The sequence below is a fragment of the Falco naumanni genome, chromosome 2 (genome assembly GCF_017639655.2).
Source record: "Falco naumanni isolate bFalNau1 chromosome 2, bFalNau1.pat, whole genome shotgun sequence".
Taxonomy (NCBI): domain Eukaryota; kingdom Metazoa; phylum Chordata; class Aves; order Falconiformes; family Falconidae; genus Falco; species Falco naumanni.
Genome location: NC_054055.1, coordinates 85,013,195 through 85,040,057, shown reverse-complemented (window position 1 = coordinate 85,040,057; position 26,863 = coordinate 85,013,195). Strand labels below are relative to the sequence as shown.

General features: G+C 35.4%; 1 protein-coding gene across 1 annotated transcript in view; it reads right to left on the bottom strand.

Annotated features, from left to right (window-relative positions):
• Window positions 1-26,863, bottom strand: part of CFAP47 (cilia and flagella associated protein 47) — a 343,220-nt gene that overhangs the window by 296,295 nt on the left and 20,062 nt on the right. The window contains exons 14-24 of the mRNA XM_040584179.1: window positions 26,053-26,269; window positions 25,136-25,380; window positions 24,025-24,155; window positions 22,766-22,888; window positions 21,128-21,259; window positions 19,446-19,523; window positions 18,740-18,884; window positions 17,012-17,106; window positions 4,660-4,828; window positions 1,449-1,549; window positions 69-228 (exon numbers count right to left, since the gene is read on the bottom strand). Coding sequence (XP_040440113.1) covers window positions 69-228; window positions 1,449-1,549; window positions 4,660-4,828; window positions 17,012-17,106; window positions 18,740-18,884; window positions 19,446-19,523; window positions 21,128-21,259; window positions 22,766-22,888; window positions 24,025-24,155; window positions 25,136-25,380; window positions 26,053-26,269 — 1,596 coding nt within the window. The remainder of the gene's footprint in view (window positions 1-68; window positions 229-1,448; window positions 1,550-4,659; window positions 4,829-17,011; window positions 17,107-18,739; window positions 18,885-19,445; window positions 19,524-21,127; window positions 21,260-22,765; window positions 22,889-24,024; window positions 24,156-25,135; window positions 25,381-26,052; window positions 26,270-26,863) is intronic.

Genomic DNA, 26,863 nt, shown 5'->3' with positions numbered 1-26,863 from the left:
TTTAAACAAATCTGTGAAAATGGTATATTGTCCAAACCATCTGTAGAAGAATTCAGAAAATTACTTACGTGGGCAGAAGAATACAGCAATACTGATTTTTTGTCCTGGATCAAGAAATCCAGTCCACAGACTAAATTTAAAAATGCTATCTTCTGTATTTTTGCCTGTATCATCGCAGTTCAATTTCCACATCAATTGTTGCCTTGAGATATTCTTCAGGTCAAGCTTCTGTAAATATTTGCAGAGAAAGAAGGACATGATGAAAGAGGGAAAGCAGCAAACACCATGATACTTTTCATATTGCTCTATCCTAAGTCTTTTTACAATCGGATCAGAGTGAAAGCAAGAAAGCACTAGAAAGCAATGAAGAACCAGTTTATTATATCTGTAAGGTGAAATGAGTACACCTATCAGCATAGGCTAGTTGCTTTCTAGCCACTCACCAATTCTCAAAGAGCAATAGTTTCTTTACAGAATGGAAAAACCTGATTTATGCGAAGTAAATACATCAAAGCCTTACAGTGGGAGTACTTCACCAATCCAAAATGAGGAGTTTTTCCTGATATAAATGAAGCACAGCAAGCACTAAACACATGGGTCATGATATCTAGACTTACAGGTGGATATGTTAAAAAAGGAAAAAGTTCAGAATAGGTTTTAAAAACCCACTTTTCAATTCAGTAAGAGAGTGGAAATTAAAAAAAGTCCATCCCTTTATCTCAGAGTTACACTTTGAGCTCCTAACACATCCATAGCTGGGGAAATGCCTTGATTTTCTTATCCTTTTTTTCTGAAAATAGTTGAAAAGGAGTCAAGCATTTCCATCATTGCCAAAAATAACTTTTTATAACTTCCAAAGAAAGCCTTTGGGAATTAGAAACAATAAATTACGTTATGGCATGTTTTGCATTCATACAGCCAAATTCTCTATGTTCCAAAACAGAATGGCTGTGGCCAAATATCCTATTTCATGCCTCTTTCCCATTAAGCCCTAAATCATAACCAGGAATTTTTTGGGGAGAGTGCCAGTTGGCACAGCTCAGTACCATACAATATACTGGGACAGCAATTTTAACGGTATGGACCATCATAGCACATCAATTGCATTCCTTTACTGCCACTGCCTACTTTACTAGTATAGGCAGAGACAGAAGATATTTGGAAGCTATCTTCTCATACAGTTCATAGTCAGTTTCTCATGGTGCCCACACCTCCTCACATATCAAAGTCAGGACAAGCTCAGTTGAGTTTTGGAAAAATTTGTAGTGATCAGAAGACAAACAAAATCAAAAAATGAACAAAATGACAGTGAAAACCTTTTAAATATTTAAATCATATATTTGAAACAGGACTGAATTTTGAGTTGCCAATGTGTATTCTTTTCACAGTCATTTATGAGTAATTAAACACTATAGCCAAGAATAACTGTAATACTTGTGATTATGTACCTGAGAATTCAGACTTTCTTCAGCAATATTGAACTGTATTCCACTTGAATGTTGTACAAATTTAAGTTCCATTGAGGAGAACTCCAATGGTGACTTAAGTACTGTTGCAAAAAACAAATTAATATGTTAATACGGCATTATTTTGACAATTATTTCCTCAAAGTCCCTTCATAAAATCATTGTTTCTGAACATTTAGCAGAAATGTTTCTCCCTTTGTTTTAAAGCTCTGTTTTCTTTCTGTTGTTCCATACTATACACATAATTACTGTAATTTAACTTTCTGCCTTAACAGACCCTTTATTTATATTAAAATTATTTAAATTTTGTATCTACCAGACTTATAGAATCTGCTTCATATAAAGATGCTATAAATGGAAAGCCACATGATCTTCTTATTGCAGATGAATGCATTTATTTTTGTGATGGTAATCATCACAGAAGCCATAAGATTTTATAAAAACCAGCATTTCTCTTAATTTCATATAGCTGGAACAAAGACACCATCACAAATTATGAAGTTTAAAGTGAGTATTTAGAAAAACAAATATTTCCCACAGTGTCATTTTGCTTCTTGATTAAACACTGGAAATTAATCTAGCAAGCATACAGTATCTTTTTATTAAAATCTGCAAGTTCGTTTCACAATCAGTGAGGAAGTGTGTTGATCAATTATCTTCTTCTCCTAAAAAGCCCAAAGGATTTCCCAATCATACGGCACATTATGTAAACAACAATACTATCCATATTTCTCTTAAGCACAGGCATATAAACTCTACAAACTAATATTGTTTTAAAGTAGGAACCTAATCTTCTGGAACATGTCCAACAATATGCAACTATGTCACTCACTAAGTCCTTACCTTCATGGAAACTACCTGTACAAGGAAAACACAGCACAACTGAAAGACTAGGAAAGAATGGAAATTACCCCATGAAAAAAAACTGTGAGAATGATCATTTAGGAAAAAAAAAAGTCAGCTCACATGAAGTAATTATATTGATAATATGTCCTCCTCTTTTGTGTCTAGCTGAGGTAGGGCTTGTGTCTTTTCCAGATGAGTTTTGTTTTGCTTGGGTTTTTTTTTCTCTTTCAGTGCTTTCTTACATACCAATAGCAGTCTCCAAGGGAAAAGTCTTACAAATATTTAAAGTAAGAGATCTCCTTTCCTTCTCAGGTGCTGAAGCAGTCCACAAACATTGTTTTTAAAATAATCAAAAAAATATCCATGATGGATTGAAAATATATTGACTACACTGAAGTTAAAAGACTGGATGACTGCTCTGAGATCATTGTGATTCTTTTCTCAGGCTGAACAATCTCAAGTACAAACATTGGATACAAGATATTGATTTAAGCGCCAAAATGCACCGTCCTGTGCACTCTGAACCCCAGTCAACCACAAAAACTGTCACAGGGGAAAAAAAAATTAAGAGTGGAAAACAAACATGCCATAAAGCACACAGTAGTGAGAATTATGCATAACTGAAAAATCAAAACTTAGAATTTGCAAGATGCATCTTACCCACCTTTAATTTTCAGTGATAATCTGAAATTATGAATCAGTAACAGACATATTTTTCAACATGTCAGAATATAATATAATTATCAAGTTCTTTTTCAACAGTAAAAATAGTTTGGCTAGTTGCCTGCATCTATATGATTATGTGAAACACTGAGTGGTCAAAACATTTATTTAGACTTCTCTCTCTCCTTCCAGTCCATCAAAATTCCTAATAAGAATGTAAATCCGTTACTCAAATTTAAATAGAAGCCACACTTCATTTTTTCAACTATTTTTTTAGAGTTGAAAGTATTACATATTCACTTTTAACACTATGATTACTTTTTCTTGGCCTATAATGGTACTTTGAAGAATTTCTATGTGGCAGAAGTACAAATTTGTGATAAAATTCAGATAAGATTGTCATTTATTAGTGAGACTTACTGATGGTATCAATTCATTATTCCACAAAGAAAGGGAAAAGGAAATGAACATTTTCCTTTTTTTTCAGGACACATAAATCACTTCTGCACTAGAAATTTGTCATTTTGATTTATGATTTTTTTTACTCAGAGATGTGCTTTCTAATAATCACATATACGTATGTACATTTACCTTTATTCTACGTGTTCTTAAACTAAATATATGTTGAAATGTTTAATATTAATTTGCTTCTATCACTGGATCTAAAGAAGGCCTATCAGATTTCTTTGATATTTAAAAAGATCTCAGAAGTAAGACTTAAGTTAAAGCCCTACAGAAAAAATAAAAAAGGAAAAAAAACCCACACTAAAAATAGATAAAACCTAATAAATTGGAGTTGCTTTTAACCCACATTATGCATTTAACTGGCCAAGCCTCCTTCAGTGCTCCCAAGATGTTTAAAAATTACATAAATATCATTCCAGGAAGATACTCGGTACTTTAGTCTCATCTCAAATAAACAGTGACTGCATATTAAAAACAGAGATGAGGAAAGCTAGTGGATTCAAGTATTCACAATATGTAGGTCTACGTGACTATAAGAATCAGACAGGAGACTAAAAAGAACCAAAAATTATTTTTGAGGAAAGCAGAGAAGAATCATTTAAGATATCTATTTCTTGGTGCAGACAAACAGCCTGTAATTTTGGCTTTTAACAAACACTGATGGACCAGAGTAGTGCAGTTCTGCACATAAGAGCAAAAGCAAATGGACTAAATTACCACCAGTTCTCTCAGATGGGATCAGAGCCAGTATGAGACATTTCAAAGGAGTTTTAAATATAGCCAGAGCTCCTAGTTTTGACAGGGTAAGACTAAAAAAAAAATAAAAATTAAAAAATAGTATGAACGACATACTATGCTACGCTCCCCAGATAAACTGCTATAAATACTGAGATCTGCATGATAAGGTCAAGAAATACTAATGAATGAGTAGAAACAAAAATGAGTTGAGTTCTGGTAAACTAATTTTTAGATAAGGCAAATAGCTATATAAAAATAAAAAACATATTTTCCCATACGTCATAATTATGCATAGAAAGTTCAGCTCTTCATATATTTAAAAATACAAATCAAAATTAGAAAATTGTGCAAGTTCCCAAGAAATTTACAAATTATAAAATTATCAATCACATTTCAGGTAAGTAGCAATTCTCTGCAATTGGAATACAAGCAAAAACATCACTGCAAATACAAGTATCCATCAAGTCCCTAGTTTACCTACCAGTCGCTTTAACTCTACAGAATGGAGTAGCCACAGTCACCACCTGCGGCCGAGGAGGAACAATGTGCTTTGCAGATCGCGCAGAAGTTGCAGATGCAGGGCTGGGCTGAGCCAATGGGAAGTCAGCCCGGGGAGTACTAACCAGAAGAGTGAAGTCATATGCTGCCACCTAAAGGACAAAAATAGCATTGTGATCACTTTCCCAAAGAAAGTGGAGGTACTTCTTGAACCATTTGAGTGGTATTAGTATTTCAGAAAAATTACTGAAATTAATTTAGGACCTGATGATAATATTAATAGGATGATAGTTTATTAGCATCCAGTAGCAACCCTTTAAGTAAGCAATGACCAGACATTTATTTTTTTCCCCACCAAGGAAAAACCTGTATGCCCAAAAGTACCAGGGTTACCAGCACAGCTACAGACAAGGTTTCTGGCAAATCACGGTGTTGTGCTACTCTCCAGACACTCTCCTAAGCGAAAAAAGATTGAAGCAGTGGTCCAAGCGCATAAGTACAAAAAGGGGTAAACATACAGCTATGTTAAGTTAAGAAAGCCTTTCTCAAATGCTAAAAAGGTCAGCTGTGCATATCCACTGTAAATAAAATGGGCTCTGACATCAAGGTGGAGCATGAGTTAAACGAAACTGGGAAACCTCAAAGGGGGGGGGGGGGGGGGGGGGGGGGGGACAACACACCACCACCAAAAACACTCCAAACCTCAACTCTTAAAACCTTTGCCATTGAACACCACTGAATTCCAGGAGTCAAAATTCCAGTGGTTTTGATCTTAGTTTTATCTCTTCAGTCACATCAGTCACATTTTTATACACAATCCTGTTTGTTCACAAGACTGTGTACTTGAGAAGCCAAATTTATTTCACAGCGCACTTTCAAGGAGGCATTTTTTGCCTTTTGCTCTGTCTTTCCAAGGATCAACACACTAGAGTAGTATGTTCTCCAGACAAAAAGGTATGAACAATCTTGACAAAGGCAATAGAAGAAAAGAAAAAAACCCACAATCTTCTGCATTGGAAACACTGTTAGAGTTCTTCAAATTCTGTTTTCAACTTGAAGGCCACTGAAATCTTCAGAAAGGACTCTGGCCTATAAAATCTGCATGCTGCTTAAAATTTGCAGAAAAACCAGTTATATAAAGAAGTTATGAATCATTTAAAAGCTTTCAAAAACTGCATGAAATAGTGCATCATGCTTTACTTTCACATATGTGGTACGGAGTGGACTATATAAATTACAGGGAAGGGAAAAAAATAATAAAACTTGTCCTAAGCTAGGACATGAGGCACATATCCATCGGTAACACAATCAACACAGAGCTTAGATAATGAGAAGCAAGTACGCAGCACTTACAGTGTCTGGATTTCAGCAGGGTTTGTAACACACAATTATGAACTCCTGGTGGGAGAGATGCATGCTGAGCTTTGTGGAACATATCGTCTATTTGTGCTTGTACTTAGCAAGAGGAAAGCATTGGATGAGGAGAAGATTTTCTAGTGAGATCATCACAGTCCCTTGATTTATATTGATACTTCAAATCTGATAATGATTAGATTTTATAACATAGAATTGGCTTTTCAAAATTAGCATGCTGAATGCCATTCAAGATTTTTTAGTAACTAAAGCTAGAGGTGTGTCAATAAACAAAGATTGAGTAAAAATCTCCTGATTTGATTTACATACTCTTCTATTTTTGGTGTCTCAAGTCAACCCACATAAAACACTTCATCAAGTTACATATTCAAAATATGCTCTTCTGGCATAAAACCACTTAATTAAAAATTAGACTGTGAAGGATCTTTTCTTCATAGTGTGAGAAGTACCTTTCACTTCAAAGTATGTGTGAAATACATGATTTCACATCACTAACAGTGGCTTGTCTGAGTTTTAGAGAAACAACTATCATTTCTTATAGTCGAAAGTAATAAGCATTTCAAGGCTGTGAAATCCATTTAAAAACATCTTTTAAAACTTTCTCTAGAAACATGAGACGTTTGATAGAACAGAGCTGAAAACATGGTTATTTGGTAACCCAGATAGCTGTTAAAATACACATGTACAAACGAACTGTAAAGTGAACCAGTACTGAGGGAGGTGAGAGGAGGAGAAATTTACAGGACTCTCTAGATCAAGCATCTCATACAACAGTCACAACAAAGACACAAACTACAGATTGTCACCCTCCTTTGGCTGTGTGAGAAGTTTGCTATATTGGGTATAGCATACCCAGCCTACATCATCACAAGGGTAATATGCAAAATGCTGCATAAATAACCAACTTATCTCGCAAGCATTATGGGTCACTGTGAGGAAAACAGAGAGAAAATGCCTGCACATCACAGGTTCTGAGATTTCTCCCAGACTTGGCAGCTCCCTACAGCCAGCAGGCACTTCCCTACATGGACAATTCTAATACCTGAAAACACCATTGCCAAGAACCGCAGTAAAAAAAGTGACCTAAAAAATCCTCTCCATCCCCAGCATGTATGTCACATATAACAATATAATGACACTAAGACTTTAGAGATTAGTAAGATTAGAAATCTTAGCCTATAATAGATACCATTACATCTTCACCTATGCCAAAGAGCACAGTCTAGCACTGCAATTGTTCTTCATCAACACTGTTATGTTTAGTATGTTTAGGTTGGACAACAAAAAGTAGAATCCCTTTATCCCTCTCCCAAAGCAGATACTCAAAATTTGGTTTTGGATCCCACTATCAGGAAAATTTGGTTCAGTCGTACTATACAACAGGGTTTTATTTGCTAAGAACTGGTAAACACAACCAAGTATGTGCAAGACAGTTCACTACATGTAGGACATGAAGTTCACTGAAAACCTACACTTGCTTCAAAGAACAGTGATATGGATTCAGACCCAACATAACTCATACAAAGTTATTTATATAATTAGGAACAAATCATAGACATTTTGTTTCTTTCATACATATATTTCTCTCATTAATGCCACATCAACTAACCTGTATTCCTTAAAACTCTATACACCTAGAAACCATATTATAATTCATACACACACATTACTGAAACAGAATTAAAACTTCATTTCATTTTTTAGGACTTTAATTTGCCCATAGAATCATTATATTTCTTTTTTTATACATATTTTAAGTAGAAAAAATCTGATTTATTTTTGATCTCTAAAACACCATAACAGAAAGTTCACTCCTGTCAGATTATATACTTGAAAAAAATAATGACAATATTAATGAATAAACCCTTTATACTATTACTGGACTTACTTCTTAAATAATCTATGAATACTTCACAGTATCTGTCTAGGTATTTTTTGATGCTGCATTTAACTTCGTAAACCACAGAATACAGGGAGGGGCAGGAAGCAAGTGGACTAGACAGAGTTCTTTCACAAACACACAAGGTTGCTTATATTATTCCAAGAAATATTTTTCCTGTCCTGATTTACACGAATTAGGCAGGTTAATTGGAAAGGCGGCATCATCTACAAAGTGTTAGTCTTAGCAATTAAAATACTTCAAAATAAGTTATCAAAAAAAGTTTTGCCTGAACAAATTCAGTGGCCTTCTAGGAAGGGTTGCAGTGTTGGCAGATGAGGGAAGAGCAACTGATGTCATCTACTTGGACTTGTGCAAAGTATTTGACACTGTCTTGCACAACATCCTTGTCTCTAAACTGGAGACATACGGATTTGACAGATGGAGCACTCGGCGGATAAGGAATTGGCTGGATGGTCACACTCAGAGCTCCAGTCAATGGCTCAATGTCCAAGAGGAGACTGCTGACAAGTGACATTCCTCGGGGGTATCTATGGGACTAGTGATGTTCAACATCTTTGTTGGTGACACTGCGACTAGGTGCACCCTCAGCAAGTTTGCCGACAACACCAAGCTGTGTGGTGCAGCAAACATGCTGAAGGGAAGGGATGTCATCCAGATGGACCCTGACAGGCTTTAGAGGTGGGCCTGAGCAAACCTCATTACGTTCAACAAGGCCAAGTGCAAGGTCCTGCATCAAAGCCAAGGGAATCCCAAGCACAAATACCGGCTGGGCAGAGAATGAATTGAGAGCAACCCCCTGCAGAAAGACTTGGGGGTGTTGGTGGATCAGAAGCTCAATACGGCCTGACAATGTGCGCCTGCACTCCAGAAAGACAACCAAATCCTGGGCTGCATCAAAAGAAGCGTGGCCAGCAGGTTGAGGGAAGGGATTCTCCCCCTCTGCTCTGCTCTTGTGAGACTCCCACTTGGACTACTGCATTCAGCTGTGGAGCTCCTAACATCAATAGGACATGGACCTGTTGCAGCGAGTCCAGAGGAGGGCCAGGAAGATGCTCAGAGGGCTGCAGCACCTCTCCTATGAAGACAGGCTGAGAGAGGTGGGGTTGTTCAGCCTGGAGAAATGAAGGCTCTGGGGACACCTCACAGCAGCCTAAAGGGGCTACAGGAAAGCTGGGGAGGGACTTTGTGCAAAGGCATGTATCATAGGACAAGGGGGAATGGTTTAAACTGGAAGAGGATAGATTTAGAAAGAAATTCTTTAACAGTGAGAGTGATGAGGCACTGGCACAGGCTGCCCAGAGAAGCTGTGGATGCCCCATCCTGGCAGTGATCAAGGCCAAGTTGGATGGGGCTTTGAACAGCCTGGTCTGGTGGAAGGTGTCCCTGCCCATGGCAGGTGGGCTGAAACTAGATGATCTTTAAAATTCCTTCCAACCCAAACCATTCTATGGGACTTGGTGTAGTAAGACATATGAGAAAGCTAATTTTGGATTATGGATTCAACAAACAAAACTAATAGTTCTGAAAACTTTTATTTAGAGGGCATTTTAGAACATTTTTTTTGCTAGAATTGATTTTAAGAAATTTTTGTTAATTTTAAGAAATCTGTCTGATCAAGAAAGCTCTGCTACTGAAACTCATTTGAATCTATGGAACAGGTTTGATACAAAGTGCATGGTAGCTCTAAGTCCAACATTGGAAAGTGAACATAGCTGAATGGCTTCCTGCCTCAGGCCAAAATATTCAGTATACTGAAAGAAAAAAAAGGGGGAAAAACTATCTGATTAATCATGACAATTATAAATGGCATTTTTTATAAAAGTCATGCATAAAAATTAAACAAATTCAAGCACGGTTGTTCAGGTTGAGGGGGGAATTAATTAGAATTAGAAAAAAAATAAAAAGTTATTTGCAAAAAAACACTTTCAAAGAAGTTATTTCATTCCTATCTTTACTAAGTATCCCAACACAATATTTTATGCTTTGTAAAATGTATTTTGTTAATTATTATTGTAATACTGCATATATTCTCAAGGTTGAGTAAAATTTTTGCTGTGAAATCCAGGTATCATATAATTTATTTTGCACAAAGAATATCTGACATCTCTAAAATTACAGTACTTGTTTTCACAGTACAACTTCACAGGGAATTGCAAGTAAATCAGTAAGCTAATTTATGACAATTTTAATTTAAACATTTTCAAAGGATAATACTCATTTATCATATAATAACATACAGACTAAATATCTTGAAGCATTAAAAATCATTGAATCTTTGTGTAAAAGCTGATTTAAAAGTTTCTTTGTAGCACTAACATATGTATTCATCAGAGATACAAGCACAGAAAATGTAATGCGCATTAGAAAAAAAAACATCAGTTTGATTCAAATTTAAACCTAGCTGCAAAACAAAGGGTTTATGTCCTGCAACTGTATACAATACACATTTTCAAACTCCCCACAGATTAAACATGAGCTTTTCCTCAAAACATACTTAAATTTTTATGCAACCTAAATTCCCCAGCTTTACATCACATATAAGGAGCTTTCTACAATGAATAATGTAACTAGTGTTCAAAGCTATCATTCAAAACAGTGAAATAAAACTAAATCTTTCCCTTGTATATGGTCAGATGATGCACCAATACCCTGTAATTCCACAGCTGCAGATTTTCCATTTCAGTAATGTAATGTAAGAATTCATTTCTTACAGCATGAATTCTGTTCTTCCATTAAAAATAGTCATTAAAGATGCCAAAAAAAACCCAAAACCGCTTGTCACTTCTCTACAAAAAGCTTTAGCAACAAGCTCTGACAGGTGTGACTTGCTCTATTTATCTCAATCAAAGGCCCTCATAGATGTCATTATTACACAGCTGTGTATTTTGTCTTTTTTCCAACATGCTGGAATTCTGGAAACTGTTATTTTGCAGCAGGGTTTAAAAAAAAAAAAAAAAAAATGTCAGGACACTCCTGCACCTTGTTTCACCTGCTTTCCTTACCAGACCATGCATGACAGTGCTGCTAGCAGGTGGATCATCCTGCCTGGGGAAACACAGCAACAGTTGAGGATCAAAGATGAACTAGTATTTAAAGTGATCACGTGCCGTCTGTTTCCCTGGCATAAAACCAAATGACTGAGGTGCTCCTCACTGTTATCTGGACAGGTAGTTTTCCAGTTATTATGTATCTTTTTTCAATCAGGTACACTTAACTGCAACCAGTAGGCATCTCACCAAAATGCAGTATTTGCAATTCCTCATCTCTTTAATGGAGAGAGATTACTTTGACTTCAGTATTGCTTTATTACAATTTTCCTGCTTCAAAACATGCAGTTCATACATTTATAGTTTTACTGCCGTAGATGATGCATTCTAGCCCAATACACTCACAGCAGGCGCTGTGAAACCATTGGTATTTGGAAGCTCCCACAGACACTGCAGAAAGAGCCATGGTCAGAAAAGCCATGCTTCTAAGCTTCTTGGACAATACAATTTAAAACTTCATTCAAAAATGATCACTGCTGACAATCAATCAATCAACTATAATCAGCAATAATTCTTAGCTCTGTCTCTAGATAGGGATGAGTGAGCTACAACAGATATTTGGCCAGATAGTCATGGGTGTGGGTGTGCTTCATTTTTTTGGTTTTGGGTTTTTTTTTTAGTTTAATTGCCAGAAACAAAATTTCTATTCAGCTCTGAAATGAGAACCCTGCCTAGCCCATCAGACATTCAGCTGGCTAAACCTCCTTATACAACTATGAAAAAAAACCAAAAATGTAATTGAAGCATCTCTCAAAGTTATACCAAAACAGAACCGAAATCAGCATACAGCCTGTATACAAATATGATATTAAGGAGTATTTGCTTACTTCTCTATATTTTTGCATACTGCTTTCACATACAGCTCTGACTTTCACAGCCAAACACCAAGGTTAAAGTCTCTCCAGTGAGGTGGAGAGCCTGTCACCTCTAACACCTTCTGAGATGCTGGAATAACAGCAAGACACAGCCAGGCTGTGTCTGAGCAGCATCCTAGCCTTACCTAGAACATATTAACTTCATTTAACTTCTTCGAATATTGGGAGAATTATCTCAAAAAAATTTAGATATTATTTTATAAGCATGCCAACATAATTAATCTCCAAGAGCACTTTCTGTCACCTTGGTGACAACTGCAGGTGCTATTCAGACTTCCTATGTATTTGTTTTGTTTGTTAAAATAATTCATTCGTTATTAGAATAATTTCATGCTTTTGTGATTATTTTTCTTAAATCAATGCTTCTGAATTATTTTGTTTTAATTTTTCCTTAGTTCTAGTATCTACTTTCTCAGCAATAACAACAATATAATGGGGCTTTGTTGGTTTATAGAGTAGTGTGTCAGTAATGACTACAACAGCAGGAAGTTTTAGTAGAACCAGAAGGCAGACAGAAAAGAATGAAACTCGATGGGGTACAGAAGGTTTGTAGCAGCTGGGAGGTAAGCTGGGTAAGAGTAGTTGTCCAGAAAATGGTGATGAGATCAGAGAAACAGCTGTTAGAGTGCAGAGGCAGGAAATAGTGCTTGCAACCATGAAACCTAAATAGGGGAAGCTCAATATACAGAGATTAGAGTCTTTTTAAGACTGGAAAATCAGGAAAGAGAAGGATGAAATCAGGTGAGAAAAGGGGGACATCTAGATGAGGTAGAATGACAACTCACATCCAAGGGGGAACATTTTAAGAATCAGTAACTTCTGAGAGTTTCCAATCACAATAAGAGATGCTGGTACCTAGATCACTTTCTTAACAGAACTATACTTATTATTAGTGTACTACTTTGCAGAAGTTAAAGAAAAGCTACAGCATCCTGGGAGGCACATATACTTCCAGATGTTCCCTTTAGTCATGCCATACTGGGCAACACATTTGGTTTTCAAAGTTAACTTCATTAGCCAGTGCTATTTCTGCCAGCCATCAGTGCTGCACTAACCCTTAGTGATGTTAACTTGTGACCACCAGTAGATTTTAAGTGCATTTGGGCATGTCTTGTCTAGCAGTAATGAAGCTGCCCCCTGACAGGCAGACAGTAATATCCTTGGAGAAGTGAAGCATTGGTTGTACAGTGGGCTTCCCCAGCACCAAGGGCAAAGAAAGGGAGACAGAAAGACTGAGCATATAGAGAAAATGGGAAACCAAAATAAAGACATTTCATTAAAGCAGCACTTTTTAGTTGGTTATGAGGTATAAGGTACCCCTGGAAAGTTTCCTTTTCTAAATTCTTCATTCCTTTACTTCTGAAGGATGTTGTCCTGCTTGCCAAAAATTATTCTCAAAACTGGAGAATTATTTACACCCAGAGTTTGAAGTATGAAAAAAGGGTGACATCAGAAAACTCAACAGAGAAATCTATAATCAAGAGATGCAATATATTCTATAGATTCAAAACAAGTCCAGTCTAAAATAAGAATTTTTCTTTTCCAAATTTCTATCACAATTAAAGCAGACTACAACTGGTATAACCTTGTCTTCAGTTAGGTAAGTATAACACCACTATCAAATGACAGTTGGAGATGCTCATCAATAACAGTTACTGAACAGTATTTCAGATGACAAGTGAAATTAAGCATAAAGAACCATCTGCTATTTCAGCAGTCTTCAGAAACATTAATTTAGGTAATCGCTTGAATTTACAACAGTGTCAGTAGCAACTTTTCTACTCTTAATCCATCCTGCAACTTGTCAAAGAAAGAAAACAGTAATAGAGCTCAACTGCATAAATGGGAAATAAGAGTACTGGGAGACAAATACACTCATCCTTGTCTTGACCAGGGGGACGAAGGGGGCAGGGATATTTAGGATTTTAGAGAGTTGGTGTTTCACTAGTCTGTAAGAGAGATGACTGAATTTCCATTACTCCACTACTGAACTGTAGTGGAGAAAAAGCATCACTTTGAACAGCAGCACTATCACCAGAGAAATCTAATTCCATAAGCCAGAGCAGAACTGTCAGATTTCAGGTTATGGCTCCCATCAACATGTAACGTGGTTTAGATCATATACACAACTGTGTGCTTTTAGCTACTAAAATTAAAGGGGGGGTGGGGGTGGGTGAGAAAACTGCAACTACAGTGTAGATCAGAAATACCTCTGTTAAATATTTGACAAGACTTAAGTAAAATTGGTTTATGAAAGTAAATTGAAATTGAGGCCTTGGAAGTTATGTTACCTGTTAAATTTTATACATAGTACACACCCTTGTATCATCCATAGAACAATATTGCCAGACTATTTAAATATTTCTGGACTCTATTTATCATTTTTAAATCAGTACATTCATGGCACTCTATTTTTGTGGAACTCCTAACTGAATTTTCTGTATGCACGCTGAAGTAAAGAAAAAACATTTCAAATAAATTAAACACTAGCATAAGTAAGCTAAAGTATTAGTTGTACCATCATTACCTTGTTTCTATCTAATTTACAAACAGAGTAAACTCCTCAAAATTAAGTATATTCTATTCCAAAGTAATCAGATGATACAAAACAAAAAACAGGAAAGACTGGAAACTTAGGAGATCTGGAATGTTTTTACAGAAGGGCATTACGGTTTTAGTAACCATTTACTTTCTTTCCTTAGTGTTATATCTATGGTTTATTAGAAGCTAACTGGCTATTAAAAAGCAACATTTTGTATCTCATTTCTATTGAAAATCTTTCAGTTAGAATAAAAATTTAAATGGTTGTTGGATACTTATGGTTTTGAGCTGAAAAATACTCTTTCAGAGTTACAACAGGTCGCTTTTGTAAATGAAATATTCATCTCGAAAGACTTTACTTGTAAAATAAAATCAAAACTCATTACATTTTGGAGCTTGGCTGTAAGAACAGCAATAATACATACCTACTCATTAAAATTTCAGTCGACCCTTTCCCAATTTTTGTTTTACGCAGTTCTATGCTATTTTATGTACTGATTTTTATTTATAGGAGAAGGTAGCTTTTCTACATTGCAATTTCATCATTTTAAGTCACAAATCTATTTTCTTTTGTATAAATTATTGTTTAACCAGTTTGAATTTCACACTTAGCAAGAGACAGCCACGGAGAAGGACTGTTATAATTACTAAGAGTCCTAACACTGGTCTTAATAGGGCCAGAATTTCATCTTTGGAGCAACAACATGCAGTTAGAATATGATTTTACAATGGACAAATGTGATTGTCTGGCAGATGAGTTGCTCCCTTAGGACAGTATGAAGCATTTCTGGTGATGTTTGTCCAATCCCTTCTTAAGAGTCTTCAATAATGGAGACAGCTTCTCAGGTAATTTATTGAAATGTTTGACTCTTTTTTGCTACATTGACTTTTTATATCTAATCTAAATCCACCTGGCATAGTTTAAACCCACTACTCATGACCCATCTACTGCCATGAACATATATAAATTATATTCCACAGACTACTGCAAGTTAGCTCCATTCTTTAAATAGTTTGTGTTTTCTGCACTTCTCATCATTTCCATTGCTTTCTTTTGGACTTTCTTTCCAAGGAAATTTTCCCACTTCTTTCTTTAAGTGTGGCATCCCAAATGGGAAAATTGTTGCAGCTGAAGTGTTATCAGTACCTATTAAAATAATTATCTTACTTGTTTTACAAACATTATTCCTATTTATATAAATCACTATGGTGTCTGCCTCTACTCTTAATTCTTGTTCAGCTTCTGATGTACAATACCATACAGATTACTCCCACAGCATTATCTAGTCTTGCATTTCTATTATTGACCCTCCCTACTTAAACTAAAGTATCTGTTTTTTTCCTTACTGAGTTTCTCTCCAGTTGGATAGTAGGTCACTGGTCATATTCTGTATGTGCCATTTTGCAAACACTTACATACTTTTCTAACACTGTATCTAGCCTAAATCTGACTACCTTGCTTATGAGAATGTTGCATCAGACAGCGTCAAGATACTTAAAGATATGACATGTACTGCTTCTCCTCTAAACTCAAGATCTGCTATGCCATTAGATGAAATTAATTTGGTTTAAAACAGCTTATTTTTTATGAATCTATTAACTCATATTCTGTCAGGAAAAATCATCTTGGAGTAGCGAATGTGCTATAAATTCACACCATCAGTTATTTCACAATTCCTTCCACATGTACACAGAATCTAAACTGACAGTAACAAGAGGAGGAAAATCACAGTGTTGACACAGCCTGTAATATGCAAATATTACTTGAACAATGCTATGAACAAAGGAATTCCCCTTTTACTCAAAAACTAAAGGACGGGAAGGGGGTGGGGGTAGGGGTTGAAAAAAGAATATTGTTGACCCTTCCAAGATGCACTGCCTCTGATACTCATTTGTGGCTTTTAAGGTAAAAACGGAGCTAACACAACAGGTTTATATGCTGTAGAAGTGGTCCCCAGCTGCTTGTTCTGAAGCTGGTTCATAATACCAAAACCTAAGTTTTCTTCCAGTTCATTGTTCTCTAAATACATGGAAACCCCAAACCCTCCATTTCTAACACATTGTTCAATAGGTGCAGATTTAAAATTTCCTAAAGTACTCTCTATTGACACCTACTGCCAATACGTTTTTCCTCACGTAAAACTAACACATAAAGTCTCATAGCTTCAATTTATTTCCCTCAAATAGCTCAACTGGAAAACAACTTTGCCAATCTTTATGACACATAAAACTCCTCTACTTTTGCAGTCCCTCTGTCATCTGAGAGTTAAAGCACAAACAGCTGTAAAAACAAAATGGTTGCCAGTTTGTTGAATGATCTAATGAATGCGTGGTAAGACATTTCAGTTTGTTTACATCATTCCAATTTTTAAGTCACTGAGAAAGCGTGTTTCCTTTCTGTATGCAAACATTTACGGAAAGCAGTAAGTTATAAAAGGGTTATTTCAGAACTTGTTTTCTTAAGAAAAGGATTACTATTCAAAAACTATTGCACACACTATAATGTGCATCTAAAATATCTGTATTCTTTCACCATAGAAATATCTCAAAGCTTGATTTTAATTTAACGTAATCACTACTGCCCCATAAACATACCTCTTTTGGCTTGAAGGACAACAGGCATTGCAAAGCTGACTTTCCCTTTAAGTTAACTGAATACAAATAAGGCTTTGAAGAACAGCAGTCCACCACTGTCAAACAAAATTCAGAATCAAATTAAATATGTTATTACACCAAATAGCAACCTCATAATAGTTGCAGTACTTCAAAGTGATTTCCAACATAAAGTATCTACATATTTGTATGGTAAACATTTCTCACAAAATTAGGAATGAATATAGTGTTTCTCATAAGGATTCTGGAGGTAATTTTGAGAAGTGTTAATCACCAACAACTTTCATTGAAGTTATTGATTTGCGAGAATACAATATTTCAGGAAAAAAAAACAAAAAACCACACAACAAAAACAAACCACTGTCATCTACTTTTGACTAAAAGTCTTGGGAGAAAGTAGCAAGTAACGAAAACTAATGTCACAGGGAGAAAAACAGCGGGCTGAAACTGGTTTTCTAAATGCCTTTTAGACATAATCTACACTACAGAAGTTTAGCGGTAAGGCTTGCTTTATTTCAAACTTTCATGTTCAATTTTAAGGCATTGGCAGAAGCACAGGTTTCCAACAAACAAGGTAACATTGCTCTGAGATCAATATTCTTCCTGGAAGACCAGAATCAGTATGCATCCAGTATTCACCATTTGAACAGTGCTGGACCTGACTGGATGCTACATTACTTGTTTCAAGCACAAACTCTGGTCTAGAAATTACGTGCAATGAGTTGATTCCCATGCTGGCTAGTTGCCCGTTCTAGACAGTCTTACAGTTCTCTTCCAAGTAGAGATGACTGACTAGGAGCACTCACATTCCCTTTGAACTCCACCACATGGTAAGAAAACCCCTCTGCTCTTTTCAGATAATTTTTTAATCATCATCCACATATAGTTCTACATAAAAACACAAATACTATAATATTGTCTCGCAAAAGAAAAAGTCCTGACTTCCTGAGTTTGCAGGGACAAAAGAGGCCGTATAAGCGTAGCTGCAAAACTCTCTCATTAATAAAGACATTAGAACAGCAAAGGAGATGCCAGGACTGAAGTATGAAAGGGATGAGCAACAGTAAGTGAAGGATAAGAATCTGCGCTAGTTCTAGCAAGAAAGAATAGCAATGTAATTCCTCATATTGCCTCGGTGTCATTCTGAGTTGGGCATTGTGCAGAACAGGGGTCTTGTGATTAACCTGCAGACACCCTGTAACATCAGGAAAAAGTCTGGACCCTTATACTGATGATGAATTAGCTGAAGAGTAAATATTGTCAGAACAGTGAGTAAGAGTCCATGACTAGGAAATTAGTATAGCTGTTCAGCTTTGGTTAATTGGTTTTTTTAGATTGGGGTGTTGTTGTGGTGTTTTGGGTTGTTGTTGGGTTGTTTTCTTTTTTTTTTGGGGGGGGGTGGTATTTTAACTGGTGAGAGGGTATTCAAACATTTCAAACATTATTTTTTAACATACCTTAGCAACTTTAGGTGGGGGAAAAAACACCAACTACATGCCACCTGATATTTTCCAAATAATATTTTTTTTATATGTCATTTTACAGGCAAACCAAAATGTCTCCTCTTAATTTATATTAAGCAGCACTTTTAAAACAATTACTTTAGATATTCTTATATTAGAAAATCTGTATAGCAGAAATAGTCTGAGAGATTTTCTCTTAGCATTATCCATTCTTTAACGAAAGTTCTGATATAGCAAAAGGAAATACCTGAATGGTCATTAGCATTCAATTTAAAATCCTTATACTTAGAAAAATCAAACTCCACTCTAGTACATGCTTGCCCTTTGTTCTGCAGCAAAAATGGAATTGTTTTTGTAGAATTTACATAGACACCACCAAAATCAAATAGTTCCTGTGAATTTAAAGAAGAAAAAAAATTTGGGTAAAAGCACTGTCAAGTCACGTTTATAATCAAAAAGAATGTGAAAGATATAATTGTTCAAAGATTTACAATTTACAACACAACAGTCTTGGTCAATCAATTGTCTTGAATAACCCTTACCTTTAAAATCTTCCCAGGACATAAACCACAACAATTTAGAATTCAATACAGAAGAAGTTCAGTTTCAACATGAGGAAAGTTTTCATCATTCAACAAAGAGATCAGTGGATTCTTTTTCCCCTTATTGCATTTTTTTTTTCCTAGAGCTACTTTAAGGAAATCCTCTTGCTTTTAACATACTTTTTCCAGATTGTCAAGTTCAAAAGCTAAAGTTGTCAGCTATTATTTAATGATACTGTTATATGTACATTAGTTTTTCATTTCTCTTCTTAAGTTCTTTTCTTTGATAATTTTCTCAAGAAGTTAGTATAGGAAAAAAATGAAAAATATGAAGTAGGCATGAGCCACTGACATCTAGATAAAGAAAAACACTATCAATCTTACCAGTTGCTACAATTTCTTCATACTTACCACATCAATGTTTATTTCAGGGATCTCTACAAATCCACTGATCCTAAGCACTAGCACTTCTGAATTTCGCACTGCTACCTAAGTGAATGGACAACAATGTGATAGTAGAGAAGGTCATTTTAACATAACTATCTCACCAAATCTGTCATAAATACATGGAAAACACAGTTTAAAAAAAACAACAACAACAAACAACAACAAAAAAAAACCCAACAAACTTATCCCACAGATATAGAGTGAAGAAATATAGAAGATGGAGACAGTGAGTTGTTTAACATTGATAACATGGAGCTGTGGCCTTGCATTTGACAATGTGCAGCTGTGATCCTAAAGCAAAGAGGTAAATAATTTTGAGGGAGTATGAAAAGAAACCTGGATGAAACTGAGACAAAAGAGGAATGTGATCTAACCTCTAAAAGATAAGGAAACAGCGTGAACAGCAGAGTAGCCTATAGTGGACAGCATCTGGGCGTATGGACAGTAGAGTTTGACCAATAATAAAGCTTTCAGCAGTGCATGTGCAGAGTAACTAACAACAAAGGTCTTTGCTTCACCATCCTTGCAAAGCCTGTGCCTCAATCACCACAAAAAGGCATTCAGCATAATTAATGATGAAAATATGAAAATAACTCTACCCTTATAATATAATGCATTTTTGTTGTGGCAATATAAAGAGGTAAAGAAAATGCCTTCATTTTCTAGAACATATATATATATATACACATATATATATACACACACATACACACAGAGATTCCAGTGGAATGTAACTTCAAAGAAGAACCAGCCGTGCTTCTGTGGCATACTGTATCTCGGGGATAGTCATAGATGCCAATGAAAAAAAAAAAAAAATACAACCATTTTTTTGGATGGATCAGTCTTCTGCAGAACACAAATACTGCTGCAGGAGGCGGCTATATCACTAGAATGAACAGTTTTCTCCAACAGGAGAAAGCTGACGGGATGGGTTAGATCTATCCAGCAGCTGTGAGTATTGGAAAGTATACTACAAATTACTTGACAGAGGTGCTGGTACAAAGTAAAGACTATTTTTCCAAGCAGCGCTAAATCTGTTTCAGAAACGGAAAAAAGAAATGGATACTAGGTTTAGCAAGCACAATGTAGTCAGCCACATTAGATGGAGAATCCAGGATTAGAGTGAGAAAAGGTAGCAAAGATCAGCTCTGTGTTAGCACCCTTTTTCCCATTCTCACTTAGCTGACCAAGGACAAGTTCAGGAAGCAGGCATGCAGAAAACAAAATAGGAGCGCAATAAAGATTTAATCCTATTATCAAATCAAATCTATAGTAGATCCAATTCTGAGATGAAGGAATTGAAGACACTGCAGTATTCCAGTCCTGCTCCTTTACATATCTTAACAATTTAAAATATGTTTACTGACATGATCTTCTGAAGACAATCACAGGTTAGTGTCAACAGCTTGCCAACAGTATACAACAAATCAGCTCAAACTGAGAGGTTGTTTTGATACTTCTAAGCAGGACTGAGACAAAATAACAGAATAGGTTGTAGCAGCCATCAACTGCTGTAAGAAAACCTATTTTTTTTTTTCTTAAAAAGCATTAAAACACTGGAGATAAAAACCCAAAGATGCTCAATTGTACACACATTTCCACACTAAATAGCACTTAAAAGACAAAATTATTTCAATTTTTAATACCTCTACTCTTGTATCAAAACTCATTTTTGCATTCTGAATGAAATAGATTTGGAGATCAGCATGGCCTCCCACAGGTACTACCCCTTCAGAAGGGGTGATCGTCATTCCAGGCACTGGGTTTGAATCAACTACCTTCAAACAGAAACAGGAAACATTAGTAATACTGAAAAATGGCAGCGGGGGGGGGCGGGGGGGGGGGGGGGGGGGGGGGAGAGGAGTGGGGATGGGGAGCACAGCAAAGTGTTTCTGGTTTTGGTAGGGGTTTTTTGTTTTTTAAAATACCAATATATCTATCACAAAGATTTTATATTCTTACAAGAAGAACCTCCATAACATATAATGCTAATGTGGACTTAGAAGTTTGGGGCAAAAATACAGGTAAATAAAATGAAGTAACAGATTCTTAAATATGATGACTATCAGTTTCTACAGTGAAATAATTTTTGCACACAACTTGGAAATTACACATTCTGGTTTTCAGGTTGTTTTCATGAAGTTATTAAAATTAAGGCTTGCTATCTAAACTAGTAAATTGTCCAGAATATTCTACAAAGCATTTTTTCAGTGCCAGATAAATTCATCGCTTCTTTTTTTGATATTCAGAGTAAGAAGATGGGATACAGGATCCTAATACTGTAAAGCTGAGTAATAATACTAGGAGTAAGTATTCAGTTTACCTGTGATTAGTAAGGACAAAATAGAATTTGTCCTCTTTTAATGCACTTCAAATACATAAGTTTTTAAAGCATAGCTACACAAATGATAACGACCAGACCAAGATCAACCAGCCATCTCTTGGCTTAAGAGTAATTGTGGAGGCTTAAAAGGCTGGGTATGTTTGTTTCTCTTCTTGATTACTCTGATTTAATTCTTTTAGGCCCATCCTCCAAGAGTGTAGTGTTAATGCTTATTGTTACAATGCTAAGTTGACAAACAGACAAATATGGTACAAATCAAAATAAATCAAGTTTTGTAGTACCATAATAACATAGTAACAAAAATTCTGAGGATTTTAATGAAAATTGTTTTGCTTCACTGAAAAAATACCCCAAATTATTCTGTGATCAGGAGAAATAAAGAGGTTACGTTTCCTCCTAATTTGTGTTACATCTTTACCCACTCTGGCACCCATCTCATCTCTTATCCAATTCATAATACAGCCTATCTTCCTCTCAGATGCTAGTCTAGCAAGGTAATCACATTTCCTAAAACTGATCTGGGTCTATGCATGCACTGACTGGGCAGCCAGTATGAATAGGATGACTCGCCAGTTTACTCTGTCTCTCAAAATATAAAAACATCCAAGCTGTAACTGCTTTTTCATAGGTTTCATAGAACCAGTATGAGGTTCTACACTCACCACAGGTTCTCATGAAATTTCCAGAATCTTTTAAATCATTACTACTTTGCTGTCTGTCAGTCCATCTATCCATCAATCCAAATCTGACAGAAGGACAGAATTCCTACTCACATAAATCTTGTTCCTCCAGAAAACCAGACAAAAACTTAAACAGGTCTGTATCTAATAACTGAGAACACAAAACTAACAAGATCTGAAAAAATTAACTCCCGTCTTCCCACCTCAAGGAATAAAATATGCTTGCTTACTTACTTACAAGAAATAAAATATTAGCTTACTTGGAAGTATGCATGATTGTATCCTATGTTTTCAAGAACGGCAGTCTTACAAGTAGATAAACCCATTGGACTATGACTGAAGGTTATCCTTTGTTCCACAAACTGAACTTTAGTAACACCAAGCTAAGGGAAAAAAAAAAAAAAAAAAAAAAAAAAAAAAGAGAGAGAAAACAAGCAAACTAAATAACATATTACAGTACAAATGAATGATTCAGCCTAATTTTCTTTTCATTACATAATGAGCTAATACACTTGTGGAAATGCATAAATTAGAAGTATCCAAATAGATAAACACAGTTTGTATGTGAGACAAGATTTACTCAATGTATTGAACTTATCTAGACTCAAAGTGACCAGACACAACCCCAAAGATATTTCTGGGATAGGTTCAAGACAATTAAAATATTTTAATTAAATTTAATTTAACAGCACAAGCTCCATTATTTATTTATTTTTAATATAAATGTGTGATCAGGACAAGATACTTCACAGTTTTTAAAAGCAGTAGAAATCAATATTCTAATTTACACACATTTACATATGGCAATTTCCAAGGCTTCAAAAGAAAAGAAAGAAGAAAAAAAAAAAAAGATACTCAAGAAAAAGAAAATAAAAGAGAGAGCAGGCACATCAAAATGAAGAAAAGAGTTTTCTTTGTTCCCAAAATGGAAGTTTTAAAGCATGCAGCCAGTAGAATATAAGGGTGGGGAGGGGAGTGCCTCCTTCACACTCCCTAGCATGTAACATGAGATAACAAAGTATTCACCAAAGCTAAATTCCACTGTTTGGAAGACTACCCAAGACATTGCTTTCCAAATTATCAAGAACCATGCTCAAATATCAACACAAAGCTACGTTACAACCTGCTGTTACACTGAAGCTCCAAAACATACCTTCCCAAACATACCTTGATTTTTGTTCCTTTAATACATCTCTAAAGAACTATCATACCACCTCTCAATCTTTCTTTGGTCAAGCTAAGTGAGGCAAAAATAATAATTACCACTTAACATATAAGGACTACTTAGTTGTGGTGCCAAAATTAATATATCATCAAAAGCAAGAAAAAAGCAAATTATCTTTGTCTTGCCTCCTACACCGTGTCTTTGGAGCAATATTATTTTGTTAAACATGTCAAAAAGAACCCATATGAGATTAAAATAAATTTTGACTACTTGTTAATAGAAATATATTGAAATTACTTGTTTAAAAACAAAACCAACATTTTTCTTCTCTAAACCTGCTGTATGAATTGTTACCTTTGCAAAACATTTCAACTTAATTGTGTTTCCTTTATGCACACACAAGTTGAATTCTCCGGCTTCTGGAGAGTTGAACCCTGGATGCCAAACAACTTCACACTCCAGATCTCTATAGGCCTCCACAAAGCCTAAGTAAATGTGCATAATTTACACATTACAACATACACATGTACAATTATCAAATTACATTGCATAATTAGAAATAACATAAGCACATTAAAGTGAAATGACCTTTTATTACTGAAGACTAAGCCTACATTTCAAAGATGTTGAACAGTATGCTGAATATTAAGCAAAATTAGTTTCTCAGTTCTCATGACAATTGCATAATCTGCTTATTAGTATCCTGCATTAAAACACACTCGAATTTTACTCATTTTTTAGCCATGAATTACTCAATCAACATTTTTAAAAGTGAAAGAACAGACTATCCTTCTCGTAGAGTAACAGCTTTGGGAAAGACCATATACATTTTCTTGCCTACATTCAAGTCTGCACTTGTATCAGCAGAAATATATTTCCTCAAGAATCATGGCACATCAAGTTCCTCATCCAGCCAAATCTTGTTTGAACTGTGTAATGCTAATTCAGTTAGCAATTAGTTCTTTAATAATGGATCTCCAACATACTCCTGCAGAACACTATCTTTCAAAGGACATTTCTAACAAATATTGATCCATAATGCCAGAGGGAACTAATCCCAGATTGAATTCCATTTGTGTCACTCAGACTGCCTACATCAACTTCTTAGCAGCTTCATTCACACACTGCTTTTGGAAAATTTCGTATCCCCATGAGCTGTATGATATTGCTAACTGCCATTAAAAAGCTGCCTCACTTTTGAAATATCGGCAATCTGTGTTGAGAAAAATGATTATGTAAGCACTGCTGGCTGGACATAACGGACTGGACTGAGTATGCACTCAGGGTAGGGCTTATACAGGGAGTGCTGCTATGGTATTAACACTGTGATCTGATACTACTTTTGGCATACACTGATCCTGACACAAAGCTAAACAATAGAGTATATAGCATCAGCTGAAGATTCGTGTTATTTAACATTTTTGACACTGAAGGTATGTGCACACACTGTACTTGCTTAGTATACCTTTGACTGGCTGTATAGAAAACGCAGTTCCTCTATCTGTAATTACAGGTTTCCAAGTAAACTCAGCAGGATGGTTTCTGGGGTTGTATACCCTGACAGTTGTTCTAAATTCTGTTTCTGCTTGGTAGCCAGGAATAGGATTTAAAATCAGTTCCCTTGCAGATAGCTCAAGTTCAACAGACACTGCTTTTGCAACTACCAGCACGTGCCCAAGGTGTTGTTTATTTATTGTGTAAGTGAAAGATCTGTAATGTAAAAATATATATTTCTCAATATTTTCATGTATTTATTAAATTTTACTCGGACTACAACTTACATAAAAATCTAATCATTAGCAAGAAAATATTTAACAAAACAAGTGAGTGTGGACACTCAGTTAAGGCAAGAGAAAGCAATTTGCAATCATTTTGCATACAAATTAAATCACGTCAAAAGTGAAGACTATCCCAAAGGGTGATCAATCTCATACAGCCATTTTAACAGCATTAACAAGGTGAGAGTTCTATCTCCATACCAGAAGGCTAGAAAACAGTTTGTCTACATTTACCCATGAGCTGCATCAAAAAATCTGAGCATAGATGCAGTGATGTAACACTATGCCAGAAAGAGCACAGTATTTTCCATAAAAAGTTCTCCTAACAAATACATTATAATAGCAAACTTTTTTCCCCGATATACTTGTGGCTATATGGGCTTTTGACGGAACAGTTTGTTTTACTGAAACCCTAACAAACATTACAGTATGTTGCAAAATTTTGCAACATATAACTGCATCAATTATTGCAATACCACCATAAATGAGTGTACACCATTAACGCTTGTCATAATTACATTGAGTTAAAACCAGTGACATGATTTTTTTTATTCTACTATTGCAAAGAAAATATGTAAATCAAGATAAATATAAGAAGCCTTACCTTTTAAACATTCCAAGAGTGTTTGTCTCAAATATGACTGGAATATGAGTCTTTGTAAGAGGAGGCACCACCTGAGACAGTGGACTTGTGTGCTGTAATTCATCAATTTCAATCTCAATTTGTATCCATATATGAACTAACAAGTTATTGATGATGTGCAGTTTTCTGGCTGTTGTAGAATACACACAAACATCACCAAAATCCATAGTAGAAGGACCTGGAATGTAAGAAATTAAATCTTCAACTTTATAAGGTAAAAGTTAATGTAAGGAAGCATGACTACTAAAACATTTTGATCAAATTTTTTAGTTTCTAAAATTACAGAATTAATTAGCTAGAATAATACTGCAGCAGAACAAATTCAGACTAAAATTTGCAAGTAAATACAATGCATGTTCCATGAATGTTTTCAGTAGTACAACTCAAAAGCCAGCACCATTTATTTCTTAATTCCGTCTGTGTTAGCCAGCTATTAAAATAGGAAAAGTGATGTGCTAATTACTAAAGGCATTAATAATAATCATATATACTACTTTTTATTAATCAGACATTTAAATAGCTAGACAACTAGTAATTCACTGAGAATTTATATACTCAACCTGTTCATTTGTTTCCTGATGTGTGACCATTTGGTTTAATAACTCATGTATTTTTATGGTGACAAAATTATCTCACTATTTTATTTACTGCTATCACCAGTTCTTATGCTGGTCTGCAAACTTTAGTGCTCATGGCACTAAGTAAACCTCTTACAAAACTCTTAAGTACTTCCTGTATTAATATGTTTAGCTTAGTCTACCTTTCCCCAAGT